At 33.7% G+C, this 14,604-nt stretch overlaps 1 protein-coding gene across 2 annotated transcripts; it reads right to left on the reverse strand.

Annotated features, from left to right (window-relative positions):
* Window positions 1-2,503: 2,503 nt before the first annotated feature.
* On the reverse strand, window positions 2,504-14,454 carry arl5a (ADP-ribosylation factor-like 5A). Of its 2 annotated transcripts, XR_007828513.1 has the most exons (7): window positions 14,087-14,454; window positions 6,657-6,717; window positions 6,042-6,189; window positions 5,881-5,964; window positions 5,604-5,755; window positions 2,919-3,044; window positions 2,504-2,775 (listed from the first exon to the last, which is right to left on the reverse strand). XR_007828513.1 is itself a non-coding variant. In XM_051120066.1 (6 exons), the coding sequence occupies exons 1-6, from the start codon at window positions 14,130-14,132 to the stop codon at window positions 2,996-2,998; spliced, it is 540 nt and encodes a 179-aa protein (XP_050976023.1). In that variant the 5' UTR covers window positions 14,133-14,453; the 3' UTR covers window positions 2,504-2,995. The 2 variants fall into 2 exon arrangements, 1 of the variants encoding a protein (XP_050976023.1); XM_051120066.1 differs by having other exon boundaries at window positions 2,504-3,044; window positions 14,087-14,453.
* Between the last annotated feature and the right edge of the window lie 150 nt (window positions 14,455-14,604).

Consider the following 14,604-nt stretch of genomic DNA (forward strand, 5'->3'; position numbering starts at 1 on the left):
ACACAGATTTAGAGAGATTTGTGAACAATATTTGAGAGAAACAGGCCTTTTGTGTACATAGAAAAAGTCTTAGATCCTCGAGTTCAGCTCATGAAAAGTGAGGCCAAAAACAAAAGTGTTGCGTTTATGATTTTGGTCAGTATATTAATAAGCAGCAAATTTATTGAGGCAAAAGTTTTAGTTAATAGTCAGTTAATAGTGAGAATCAGTCCCCAAACCAAAGTCTGACCAATAGCTCTTTAAGCTAACATTTGCAGGTTACCACTTTTCACAGTGTACATACTAACAGGATGCCAAGCAATACTGGGAACAGGTAATAACATGTACTACTGCTGACTGAGCCAATGCACAATTCTTCAGCACAGTGGCATGAGGCTTTAAAGCTTAGTCACTGGAAAAAAACAAGTAGGTAATAAGAGGGGTCTGAACAGCTGAGAATGAGTATTAAACACCTTGGATGACTCCTCGTTTAAATAAAACCACATCTCTCCTTCTGGAAAACAAAACACGGTGGTAGACAGATGCAGATACTGTGCTAAAACCTGTTTACTATGACTCATGAAAGTAACTTAAGATGTAAGTAACTCTGTCTGCACAAACAGCATCTGCTACATCAAATGTCAGTAGGTGGGTTTGTATAGGAATAGCATTTTGTCATGGTAGTGGAAATGCCACTGCAAAATTTTATATAACACTAAGAGATTATGAGTATTAGAGCATGAGAGTAAGAGAGTATGAGTAACAGCCTCATCAATATGTTGTCCTGCTTCAGACAGATACAAAAATAACTATCAGGATAACAACGTCTCACATGTCATTATTAGGCACTGATGTTCTACATGAGATCATCTTTTGGAGAGAGTCAGTCAAGGGTCAAGGACTCTTCATTGTGGTAAGGACCAGATAACAGCTCAGCGATTAGCGGCTTACACTACCAGTCAAAAGTTTTTTAATGTTTTCAAAGAAGACTCTTCTGCTCACCAAGCCTGCATTTATTTGATTCAAAGTACAGCGAAAACAGTAAAATTTGGAAATATTTTTACTATTTAAAATAACTGTTTTCTATTTGAATATATTTTAAAATGTAATTTATTTCTGTGATTTCAAAGCTGAATTTTTAGCATCATTACTCCAGTCACATGATCCTTAAGAAATCATTCTAATATTCTGATTTGCTGCTCAAAAACGTTTTTTATTATTGTTATTATTATGTTGAAAACTTTTCAGGTTTCTTTAATGAATAGAAAGTTCAGAACACCATTTATCTGAAGTAGAAATTGTCTTTATCATCACTTTTGATCAATTTAAAGCATCCTTGCTAAAAAAATACTATAATTTCTTCCTTTTTATTTCAGACGAATGATGTTTTCTGAATTTTCTATTCATCAAAGAGACCTGAAAAAGAAGTCTACTCAACTGTTTTCAACATAATAATTAAAAAAAATGTTTCTTGAACAGCAAATCAGCATATTAGATTGATTTCTGAAGGATCATGTGGCACTGAAGACTGGAGTAATGATGCTGAAAATTTAGCTCTGATCACAGGAATAAATTACTTTTTAAAAATATATTAAAATAGAAAACAATTATTTTAAATGGTAAAAATATTTCACAATATTGCAAGCTTTTGCTGTATTTTGGATCAAATAAATGCAGGCTTGGTGAGCAGAAGAGACTTCTTTAAAAAAACATTAAAAAATCTTTTAATGTTTTAAAAAACTAAATAAAACTTAATAAGCTTAATAATTAACACTAAAGAAGCAAACAAGGTTAGAGAAACATTTTTCAAAAATCTGCTCTGTGAAGATATCCTGAACAATGCCACTTATTCAGGCACTGATGCCATTTTTACATATTTCATGACCAGATTTTAAGTACCAGATTTAACGCGTAGTGTTTTTGCTACCAGTTAAAATATTTAAAAATAATAATAAAAAACATTTCCCTTTATATATACATAGAACTAAACTTATAAAAAAAAACATTTAACTAAAAAATGTTCAATAAAGAACATTTAACATCCAAGTATCCTTTCCAAAGAAAGAAAGAAAAGAAAGAAAAAGGTTCTTTGGGGAAACATAAATGGTTCTTCTATGGCATTTTTGGAACCTTGTTTTCCAGTGTGTATGTCAACGTATTAAAATGATCTGTGCTTATTAAAATTAAAACTATGCAAATAATTACGAAATTAACTGCTCTGAAGTCCAAATTCTGATAATATTATATTGGTATGATCTGTGGTTTGTATTGAAATACTATGATTTTAGTATAAAAGTTCTGATCTTTCTTAAATGTGTCACTTTTTTCTTTCAAGTTAAACAATTAAATAAATGAAATTCCTTTTTAACAATTAAAACAGGTTTCCCTTCAAACCATGTGTCGCCCCCTAGAGGTAGCAAAAGAGCTGTGACCCCTAACCAAATAGTTCAACATCTGTCAGTTTGGACAGTGCTTAAAGCTCTGTAGGGGAAAATCTGTAGAGAATTAAAGTGTGAAACATCTGTCATGACAGATAAAAACACTTTATTTAGTTGTATTTTACATGAGTGCAGTCTCCTCTTGCATGGTAATGTGTCTCCTCAGTCCAGAGGAGACAGAGAGTCAGGTGCAGGCACAAGGTTAATGAAAATACTGGACTGTACACACTGGGCAACACCATGTCAGGTAGCTGGGCAAAGCAGCGAGGCCACTCCAGGTAGGGTTCTCCACTCAGCTAGAGCCAAGTCCTCTTAGTCCAAGGTCTGTGCCATCCCGTTACTCTTTCAACGGCCATTTCTGAAGAAAAACACTGGGTTTATGCTGTCTCGCAAGTCCTGACTTTTTTTTTTTTAGTAAGTTAGTTGCAGATTGTTTGTTCACAGTTCTTAATAATCTGTAATAAATTAATCAAACAAGTTCTGGTGACGTCGCTGGGTCACCTTCACAGTGAGCGACAGCCGGCCTCCACGCCCGGTGGGAAAGACAGAGAGAGCACACTGCTATCTGAGGTCAGAGGTCATCTTACTCGCAGCCGTGACATCATCCATTCTAGACCCTGGCAGAGCCTGCGGACAGGAAGGAGACATTCAGTTAACAATGCTCCTTCTTTCTTTCTTTCTGTAAATCAGACAAAGAAAGACATTCGTGCTTTCTGCCTGTTAGTCAGAGAAAAGCTTCGGAACTAATGACCTTGGCCATAAAATGAGGAGCATTTGAGTCTTTTCAGCAACATTAATCACCAGTCTCACTTTCCATTACAAAATCACTGACTTTCTGGATCACATTATGGCTTTACATAACATATTTTACATGTTTTCTGTGCATTCTGGGGCCAGCTGCATAAACTTAGTCTCTGTTTAGACAGTGTCTTAAGAACTAGTCTGACCAACTAGTGGTTAGCCAAGGGGTAATCTGCCTTTTTTTTTTGGATTCAATTTAGACTAATCTACATTTTTATGCAACTGAATTTTAAAAATGATAACCAGTTTTAAATAAAAAAAAAATAGCTGACTAACTTTTAAGACTAGTCTTAACCTTTTATGTAACTGGCCAGGCATCTGTGTGTATCCACGAAGCCGTCAGAATGGAGCTGAGAAAAGGTACAATTTGAAATTGAATTGGTCAGGGTTGGTACGCTTTGGTAAATCATAATCACGACTTTTGTCATAGTATTACTAAAAAGTCAAAATGACGAAAAGTAAAAATTACAAGATAAAAAGCAATAATGATGACCAAAAAGTAATTTTTGAGATAAAAAGTCAAATTTATGAAGTGGAAATTATCTACTTTTTATATCATAATCTTGATTATCAATTTCCAGTTTTTGTAATTATTTCTAATGTAATACCAATTTCTAATTTTTTTTTTTTTTTTAAACTTATTCAAACTTTTTTTTTTGTCAATGTTTCATCTCATTTGAACTTTTTTTGTCATAATAGTAACATAAAAAGTCAATTCCTCAGACATTTTTGTTCTCATAATTTTGACTTTTGTCAGAATATTACCAAAAAATCAAAATAACAAAAAGTTAAAACTACAAGATAAAAAGCAATAACTATGACCAAAAAGTCATTTTTGAGATTCAAAGTTAAATTTATGACATGCTAAGTCGAAGTTATATCATTTTTATATCATAATCTTGACTACCAATTTCCACTGTTTTTATTTGTAATTATTAGTTTTATCTGATTTTAACTTTTTAAAATAATAATAATTACATTATTAATTATGACATAAAGTGTCAATTTCTCAGATATTTTTGTTTTCATAATTTTGACATTTGTCATACTATCAAGTCAAAATGACAAAAAAAGTAAAAAATTACAACATTAAAAAGCAATAGTTGCGACCAAAAAGTAATATGTGATAAAAAGTAAAATTTATGACATGCTATGTCAAAGTTATCTACATTATATATCATAATCTTGACTAACAATTTTTACTTTGTCATAATGACATAAAAAAAAAAATCAATTTCTCTCATTTACTTTCAAAACTTATTTCTACTTTTTTTTGTCAATGATATTTTATCTAATTTTAACTTGTCATAATGACATTAAAATTACATTTTTCAGATATTTTTGTTTTCATAATTTTGACTTTTGTCATATTACCAAAAAGTCAAAATGACAAAAAAGTAAAAATTAAAAGCAACAATTATGACCAAAAAAGTCATTTTTGAGATAAAAAAGTCACACTTATGACATACTAAGTCAAAGTTATCTGTTTTTTATATCATAATCTTGACTACCCGTTTTAATACCAATTTCAACGTTTTTGTCAGTTATGTTTTCTCTCATATTGTTTTTGTCATAATTATGACATAAAAAGTCAATTTCTCAGATATTTTTGTTCTTATAGTTCTTATAGTCTTTTGTCATATTATTACAAAAAAGAAAAAAAATGACAAAAAGTAAAAATGGCAAGATAACAAGATACAAGATAAGCAATAATTATGACACAAAAGTAATTTTTGTGATAAAAAGTCACATTTTAACTTTTTTGTCAATGTTTTACCTCATTTTAACTTTTGTCATAATTATGACATTAAAAGTCAATTTCTCTGATATTTTTGTTTTCATAATTTTGACTTATGTTACCATAGTCAAAATGACAAAAAGTAAAAATTACAAGATAAAAAGCAATAATTATGAACAAACAGTATTCTTTGAGATAAGTCAGAATAATGATGGTCACAATTATGAACTAAATCTTTATTTAAATCTTTTTATGATATAATTACAATTTTTATGTCATAATTATGAGTTACCAAAGCTTGTTTTTTTTTTCTTATGTGGCGGAAATGGGCACAGTTCCATTGTTGTCTACTTAAAGCCATCAAAGACAGAAAATTCTTGTTTATTAATAAAAACAAGCATGGACTGGAAACACAAGGACATGTCTGCATTTGTCTGATGGCAATTGCAGTCTATGCAACTTTTAGACATCCAATACTGATTCATCACTTCTATTGCTGCTAGTTCTATATTCAGCCAAAAAATGACTAGAACAGCAGACTTTTACACAATCTGTGACTCATTACATGTTCTGTACTGATGAATAACAATAACATTTAACTAAACGTGTTTTTCATGTGGCTCTTTTGTAGGTTTTTGTGGCCTTACCCTTCTCCAGTGAGGGCACAGCAGGCCTGGATGTGCCACTGATGGTCTTTGACGGAAGTAAGCTGAAGACTCTGGGAAATTTCAGCAACAGTCATACAACCCTTAACATCTTGCTTGTTGGCGAAAATCAACAAACCAGCCTTTTTCAGATCCTAAGAAAGAAAAAAAGAGGAATTGAAATCAAGTAGTGTGACGGCACAGAAGGGAAAACCAGACAGTCTCCGAACAATCCCTTCAGCAAATGCTCATGCAATACCAGTCACATACACATACTCGCCTCATGGGCTAACATCCTGTAGAGCTCCTCTCTGGTCACTGAGATTCTCTCTCTGTCTGTGCTGTCCACGACCACAATCACAAACTACACAGGAGAAACATGTTAATGAGATGCTCTCTTCATAATTCAAGATACTTTCACAGCTGTCTCAGTGCGTCTACCTCTGTGTTAGTGTAGTAAGTGTTCCAAGAGGAGCGTAGAGATTCCTGTCCTCCAATGTCCCACATAAGGAAATGTGTATTATTGACCACAATCTCTTCCACATTGCTGCCTATGGTGGGTGAAGTGTGCACCACTTCATTCATAGAACTGGAGATTACAAAAAGAACAATTAGAACAAAACCACAAATATCAAAACACTACAAAATGAGGCTGATGTAATCACGCTATTGTGTAAACTTGTTTGGTGTCAGTAATTTTATAAGGAAAATAACATTTTTTATTCAGCAAGGACACATTAAATTGATCGTAAGTGACATTATAAACATTTATAATGTTACAAAATATATTTTAAATATTTCTATTCAAAGAAACCTAAAAAAAGTATGACAGTTTTTACAGAAATATTAAGCAGCACAACTGTTTTTAACATCTGCATATGTGACATTAAAGACTGGAGTAATAGTAAAATAAATGGTGCAGTAAAATAAAAACAGTTATTTTGAATTGTATTAACAACTCACAATATTATTGTTTTTACCGACTCCAAGCTGGAATTTAACTGTTTAAATCAAGAACGGACTGCTGGATTTATAACTCAGTGTAATAGTACTTACAACTGATAAAGTATGGTGGTCTTTCCTGCATTGTCCAACCCAACAATAATGACTTTGTGCTCTGGGGGGAAAAACAGGAAGACAGATAAATGTTTTAGTAAACACTTTAGATCATACCAAGCATTGCAGCCATTCCTCTTTGATTCTGATTGATGTCAAATTAGCTGAAATAATTAATACACAACCATGTGTAAAACCGGTATCTGACTGTGTTATTGAGCAATGTGTCATCTTATACAGTAACTCAAAGTATAATGGGTGGTGTCAGAGCAGATCTAAAGAATTGAATAGCCAAACCCACACAGTAAAATATACTACGTGTCTCAAACATGTTTTAGGCTGGAGACCAAAAGAACCAGCCCAGCTCCTGCCCTTAAAGGCACTGTTTAAAGGATTAGTTCACTTCCAGAATAAAAAAAAAAAAAAATGTTCACTCCATATCATCCAAGATGACATCTTTCTTTCTTCAGTCGAAAAGAAATAAAGGTTTTTGACGAAAATATTCCAGGATTTTTCCCCATATAGTGGACTTTAATGGGAGCCAGCGGGTTGAAGGTCCAAATTGCAGTTTCAGTGCAGTTTCAAAGGGCTCTACATGATCCCAGCCAAGGAATAAGGGTCTTAACTGGCAAAACGATCAGTCATTTTCTAAAAAAAATTAATTAATATACTTTTTAACCACAAATGCTTGTCTTGCACTAGCTTGACCTTACGCATTACGTAATCACGCACGTGTGACGTAGGCAGAAGTACCGACCTTGTGTTAACAAAACGAACGTGCACAGAAATTCAAACGCACTTTACAAAAAAAGGTAAAACGATGATGTTGAACGTTTGATGAGATTTGAACCGAAGTACACAAATGAAGAACTAACCACGCGTGACTTTCTCAGTGTGATTACACAATGTGTGAAGCTGCAGACACACATTGCAGAGCTAGTGCAAGACAAGCATATGTGGTTAAAAAGTTTTTTATTTTTATTTATTTATTTTTTTTAGAAAATGGCTGACTATTTTTTTTTTCCTCAAAAAGGTCAAATTTTTTCTATTGCACATAAAGTATGACACGGGATGTGCAGTATACAGTATTGGAAAAATGCTGGTATACATTTTATTTCAAACGGTTCGATGCTATCATTTTGATGAATTCAGTATCTCATACGCTGCTGTTCCGAAGTTGCTAACCAAACTGCTGCGAAACAGGTAAACGTGACAACAGACCAACGCGATGGATTATCAAACAGATGAAATCCATCAACACACTCAAAACTAGTAAATAAAGACAATAGTAGAAGTGAAATATCCCATTATTTTGCATACAAAACAGATGATAAAGGTGAACGAGCTGACCTTACTGTACCTGTATGCAAACTTTGCTATAAAACATGTCGCCACAGGAGGCAACACATCAAATCTTGCCAAGCCTTTGGCATTTGTCACTTGCTCATCCTGATCTTTAAAGCAAATTTAGAGTTGACAGGTGAGTGCATCATTCATTATTTAGAAATTCAGTTTTAATTAACTTTTATTCACAACTGATCAACACACATACGTAAGATGTGATACAGAGTAAACACGAAAGCTCAAATGTGTGTGACACGCTAGAACCAGTATAGCTTTTGGTCACATGATATTTGCACTTGCATTTCAAACAATCAAATATTAATTGAATTTGAATGAAGCAAGAGTTTTGCTATATTCATTTTAGTATCAATAATATTATGAAGGGAATGAAAGCAGCCGAGAGAGCGTGAGAGAGATTTACATTTAATGCTTTGGCTATCTGAGTCTGAAAACAGTCAGAGACAGAGAGACAGAAAATAATGTGACTTTAAATATTTTAACTGTTAGAATAGCACTTTACAGCAATGGTTCTCAAAGTGTGGTACAAACAATAGTATAGTAGCGTGCAAAGGAATCACTAAATTAAATATAAATTAATGTTAAAACACAATACATTTTAATTTAATCTTTAAGTAAGCACTGTTTGTAAGCACTGTGCAGTGTTAATGTTCAAACTGTGTATTTACAATGTTAAAGTGGCTAACAACAATAAATATTCTTTTAAGGAATAAAACTGCCTCCGATTTTAACCGTGCGGAGCTGTAGCTGAATTAGTAAGGCCTACAACGCTACTGTATTTTAATGTTGGTTGTTATGGTGGTACATGGCGAGCCAATTATATATTGAGAGGTGGTACTTGGTATAAAAACTTTGAGAACCACTGCTTTACAGTAAAGCAACTTTGTTAAAATTCATTTGGTAAGCTGACTTAACATTATTACAGCACTCTTTAATCTAGGTCAATAACTAGTTATTAAATGATAAATAAACTAATACATGTTTAGTATTTTAACAGTACTTACGAAGTTGTTTTCAATTCTCTTTTCTTTTGAGGCTGGTTATTTGTACCTATGGTATTGATTTAGTATCGATAACTAGGTAACACATTCTGGTACTGAAGCCAAAATTATGGTATCGAGCCATTAATTGACATTAATTAGACTCATTTAGGCCTACTACACTTACACCTACAATCAGTCTGTAAATATCAGGCCAACTGAAATTATTGCTTCTTAAAACACCACAGATCTTGGTAATGTTTCTTAATTTTAATATTACTATGATAAGTATGCTGTGCAGCACCAACCACGTTGCAACCAATTACATCGCAAATTCTAAGCAACTCTGGATACAGTTGGTTGCACCTACAAAAGCATCAAAGGCTTAGATACTAGCTGACGTGGTAACACATTTGAGTGTGTGTAAAGGTGGCTGAATAGTTTCCACAAAAGAAAACAATGCTTAGTTGCAACAGAACTTTGCATACCACAGTTTATCAAGCATGAAAATGGGCAAGAATCATACGTAGAGCTAATGCAAATATCTTAATATAATTTAACTGACTGTCACATGCAAAAGAGCCAGTGATAGAGTTTAGGTTTTATATAATACACATTTCCGTCATCTTTTCGAGGGGGTTTCTTCAATAAAAGTGGTCGTGAAAACAAATTTGGCTAAAAATAAACTCTACATGTCTGGTGCAATTGCAATTTTGATGAAACCATAAATTGAAAAAGGGAAATGAAATCAGCATCCACAGACAGGATGTGAGGAATCATTTAAAGACTGTGATCCACATATGCTAAAACTAACATGACAAAAATACAACCAAATAGTTTATGAACTCGTCACACGTGATGCCTGAATATGACTAAGCTATTTCAGATAGACATATTTCAAACTACAATTGTCTGAGAAAAACTGAATGAACCAGTTTAGAAATAATCAGAATGCACATTAAATAAATTAAAGATCATAAAGAGGGCCTGAACTTTAAGATGACTGACAGATGATATGAATTGGAGAATACAGTGAAAGAAACTAAAGAACAAAGACTACTTTTTATCTGAGCCAACACCACAGATAGACATACAACACAAGAACTGCACTCCACGTCACTACTACAGACCTGCACTGGGTGTGTCTGAATGTCCTCGAATACCCATTCAGATGTGTTGGAAAATGAAAACCAAGTATGCACACTAGAAAGACCACTGTTCTTTTTGAGGACACTGAAACTTGTTTAGTCTGACAAAAAAAATAAAAAAAGAGAGCGCTCTCAAAAGATTTTTTGGTAGATAAGATCTCAGTCTTGCTCTTGTTTGATTGGGCCATTTAATTTGAAAATAACAAACAAAAGAGGAAAAGCTCAGTCAAATAAAATCATTCCAAAGAGATGCTTTTACCAAGACACTGTGAAACCGATGACACTCAGAATTTAAGGCTGATGCAATCCTGCCAGCTAAGCATTCATATGTCAAAGAGGGTCCAAAGGTTAGGTAACCTTCAATTAAATATTATGCCTTCTTATTTCTTGTTTACAAGAACATACAAACTAGGTTAAAACCAAGTCCTTGCCTTTGCAGGAGAGAAGATTATAGCTAAATGGGACAAACATGAGGTGTGTATCACATTCAAATATACAACTGTGTTGACATTTAGATTTAAAAAAAAAAAAAAGGTGGTTGGAATCACACGGTTCCGGATCTTTCTTTCTTTCCTTAAGGTCTTAAAAAAAAAAAAATATATATATATATATATATATATATATATATCTGTGAATTATCCAGCTTTAATATATGCTTTTGTTTTGATAAAATGTGAAATATGGTGTGTCATTTTCAGCCATTTTAGTTTATGCTCCCAAGAGAATCACTAAGTGATTTATGCAATTTCAACAAATCATAATCCATGTAACTAGCCTGGAAACAGTCTGTGACATCAGTTAGATTATCTGTGTATGTCACAGCAACAATTTTCATTACCTCACAGAAAAAAAAGCTTCATTTGCAAGGCATAAAACACTACATAAATATACAACAATAATACACAAAGCTGACAACTAAAACAAAAAGACAAAACTAGCCGGTTCATCACAGTGCCGGGTTTCATTTGCAGCGTCAAATATCACAACATCTAACCTAAAGACTATGAAACACTTCAAAGAAACCTTACACACGCATTGCCTAAGTTTGTACCTGGAAAGTTTTATACTAACCTGAACAAGAACAGACACGAAACTGAGGAATAAACAAAGAAAAATCAAAGCAGTGCAAAGCGTGCAGGAAAGGCTTAGAATCTACTCATTCAAAGGCTCTGATTATGTCATCGAAACCACTTCTGTCTATTGCATGAAATGTTTTGAAAGAATTTAAGCAACTTGTGTGTGTCACTGCTGCTGTGTGATGCAGAAACAGTCAGTAACAACAAAACATGGATATACACTACCAGTCAAAAGTTTTTGAACAGTAAGATACAGATTTTTTAATGTCTTTTCTGCTCAAAAAGCTTGCATTTATTTGATCCAAAGTACAGCAAAAACAGTACAATTTTGAAATATTTTTACTGTTTAAAACAATTGTTTTCCATTTTAATTTATTTTAAAATGTAATTTATTCCTGTGATTTCAAAGCTGAATTTTTAGCATCATTACTCCAGTCACATGATCCTTAAGAAAACATTCTAATATTCTGATTTGCTGTTTAAAAACATTAATTATTACTATTATTATTATTATGTTGAAAACAGCTGAGTAGAATTTTTTTCAGGTTTATTTGATGAATAGAAAGTTCAGAAGGACAGCATTTATCTGAAATAGATATCTTTTGTAACATTATAACGGTTGTCACGGTTTGGTACGTTCAAGGGTTCAAGGGTCACGGTTCGATATGACTTCGGTATAACAGAAAAAACAAACAAATCTACTATACTAGATTTCTTTTCATTTATTTTAAACAGACAGACACTTTTAGAATCAGCACATGGTCACTGTCTAGTGGACTTTGTTTTCAAGTGCGCAACTCCTGAACAGAGTTGCTCCTTCTGGATTTAGGGTGAATTGCCTGTATTCGTTGTACGGCCTCATGCCCGCACCGTGACGGTTCGGTACGAATACATGTATCGTTACACCCCTATTATAAACGTCTTTATCATCACTTTTGATCAATTTAAAGCATCCTTGCTAAACAAGTAATCATTTCTATATAAAAAAATAAAAATAAAAAATAAAAAAAGTAAACAAAATTACACTGACTACAAGCTTTTGAATTGTATAGTGTATAATGTTACAAAAGCTTTTTATTTCAGATAAAGAATCCTGAAAAAATATGTACTCAATGGTTAAATACTGATAATAATAATAATAAAACATGTTTCTTGAACAGCAAACGAACATATTAGAATGATTTCTGAAGGACTGTGTGACACTGAAGACTGGAGTAATGATGCTGAAAATTTAGCTTTGATCACAGAAATAGATCACATTTTAAAATATATTCAAATAGAAAACAGTTATTTTAAATAGTAAAAATATTTCAGCATTTTACTGTATTTGCTATACTTTGGATTAGGGCTGCACGATTATGAAAAAAAATACTAATTGTCGATTATTCTCTTGAAATCGTAATTGCAATTATTAATTACAAGTATCACAATTTACATTGAATGATGTTTTGAATAGCTTTACACCATTATTTGAAGCAACTGTAGTTTCAATACAAACAATAGTGTCTTCTTTAAATATAAAAAAATCAAAAACTTAAGATAACCTGTAGGAAAAATACACACACTCTCTCTCATACACCCACCCACCCACCTTAAGAAAGCAGAATAATGTAAGTGGAATTTTTTTTTTGGTAACTGTGCTTTTGAACGATTACATAATTGCGACATCTGTAATTGTAATCACGGTTAAAAATTCGATTAATTGTGCAGCCCTACTTTGGATCAAATGAATGCAGTCTTGGTGAGCATAAGACACTTACTGACCCAACATCTGAACAATAGTACGTCACCTTTTACTATACTTCTTCGAAAAGAAATAAAACAGACTAATGGTACAGCATCTGACTGCAGGCAACCGTCTCCAACTCTCATGTTACAAGGTTCACCCATATCACAATGATCTGTTCAGCTAATGAGTAAGGTGAGAACCGAAGAGAAATGTTCCACTGGGTTATGTTACAATTTGCACATGCTCTATGCTCCATACGCTGATGTGCAAATCTTTGAAACAAGATTATGCTTTATGGATATCCCACAGCATTTATATATAAATAAATGAGAGACCACTGGCCATCACATGGAGGTGTGTAACAAGCAAATCTGACACAAACTCCAGCGCTTTGAGGATTACACCACAATTCGAGACACACAAGCTGACCAGTGTTGCAAAATGCCCAGCAGGCACAATCACAGAGGAAAGAGGCACAAATGATCTGGCTTAAAAAAAGCAAAGAGTGCTGCAATGGGTGTTTTTTTTGCTACCTACTGGTGAATAAGCAGGTTAATCTATTCTCAGTGCTGACAACTGGCTTTCAAATTCACTTTGTATTGATATGACCTCAACTGAGTTGAGTTGTTTTATCAATACCAGACGAAAAACCCAAAAACCCAAAAATGTCATTGCACAGAGGAATATAATATCCGTATTTAATGGTTAAATGCCAATAAATATGTTCTACAACATTTTTTTTTTGTGTGACATTACATAAGCGCAATGTTACACAACAATAATCTACAAGTGCGTAAAAAATGAAGATATCAGGGCTCCAACCTCCAAAAACACAGAGACTAAACCTGACAGCAGAGTACCTGTCAACAGCCAGTCCTGGACCATCGTAGGCAGCTTTATTAAAGCCTTATGGACCGTTTTAATGTCATGACATACGTTCACACAATATTTATGTATTTACAACAAGTTTATAAATATTTAAGTCGTATGTAAGCACCAGCATCGCTGTTTTAAAACGAAACTACAGCAGCAGGTTAGCAGACACTTGCTAGCTAGTAAAAATCCACGATATAGCCAGTCAATATTTACATCGAACATGATCGCATTATGTTTAGAAAAATACTATTTTACATACCTTGGTGGTTGAAAAGCCTCCATAATTTAGTGAAAATGATTCCCATCGCTGGTGTCCGGCCTCGGGCTACACCACCCAGCAGCAGAGACTGAAAATCTATCTATTAGCAAGCTAAGCTAACGATCCGGTTCAGTATAAAACAGCGCTCTCGGTAACAGTTGTTTTACTCGTTTAATATTCTCCTGTGAATGGTATCCATGTTTTGTGAGGATGGGATTTCTAAATACTGCCGCATTTCTGTACTGTCATGTGTGGAGGTAAGTGAAATGAGGGCGTTCATTTGGTTCTGCAGCAGTGAGACCAGCGTCTGTTCGCTGCCGCAAAAGCTGAACTCAATCAAAGCTGCTTACGGCCACGCAACACTCACCGGAAGTCACTTTTGTGGCCTGTCTCGAATCCTATTTCGCAGCCCACCTAGACAGCATAGCAGGGCGTTTAAAACACGGTTGGGCATGTTTGGGACGTATAAAATGCGGCCTAGCTAGTCAGCTTACTAGGTTTTTGAAATACGGCCACAC

This window comes from Labeo rohita, chromosome 9 (assembly GCF_022985175.1).
Source record: "Labeo rohita strain BAU-BD-2019 chromosome 9, IGBB_LRoh.1.0, whole genome shotgun sequence".
Lineage (NCBI taxonomy): Eukaryota > Metazoa > Chordata > Actinopteri > Cypriniformes > Cyprinidae > Labeo > Labeo rohita.

Coding starts and splice junctions, on each gene's coding strand:
- arl5a (XM_051120066.1), bottom strand. CDS start 14,132: ATGGGAATCATTTTCACTAAATTATGGAGGCTTTTCAACCACCAAG. Junction 6,190..6,656: donor ACCACCATACTTTATCAGTT/GTAAGTACTATT, acceptor TGTAATCTCCAG/TTCTATGAATGAAGTGGTGC. Junction 5,965..6,041: donor CTTACTACACTAACACAGAG/GTAGACGCACTG, acceptor TCTCCTGTGTAG/TTTGTGATTGTGGTCGTGGA.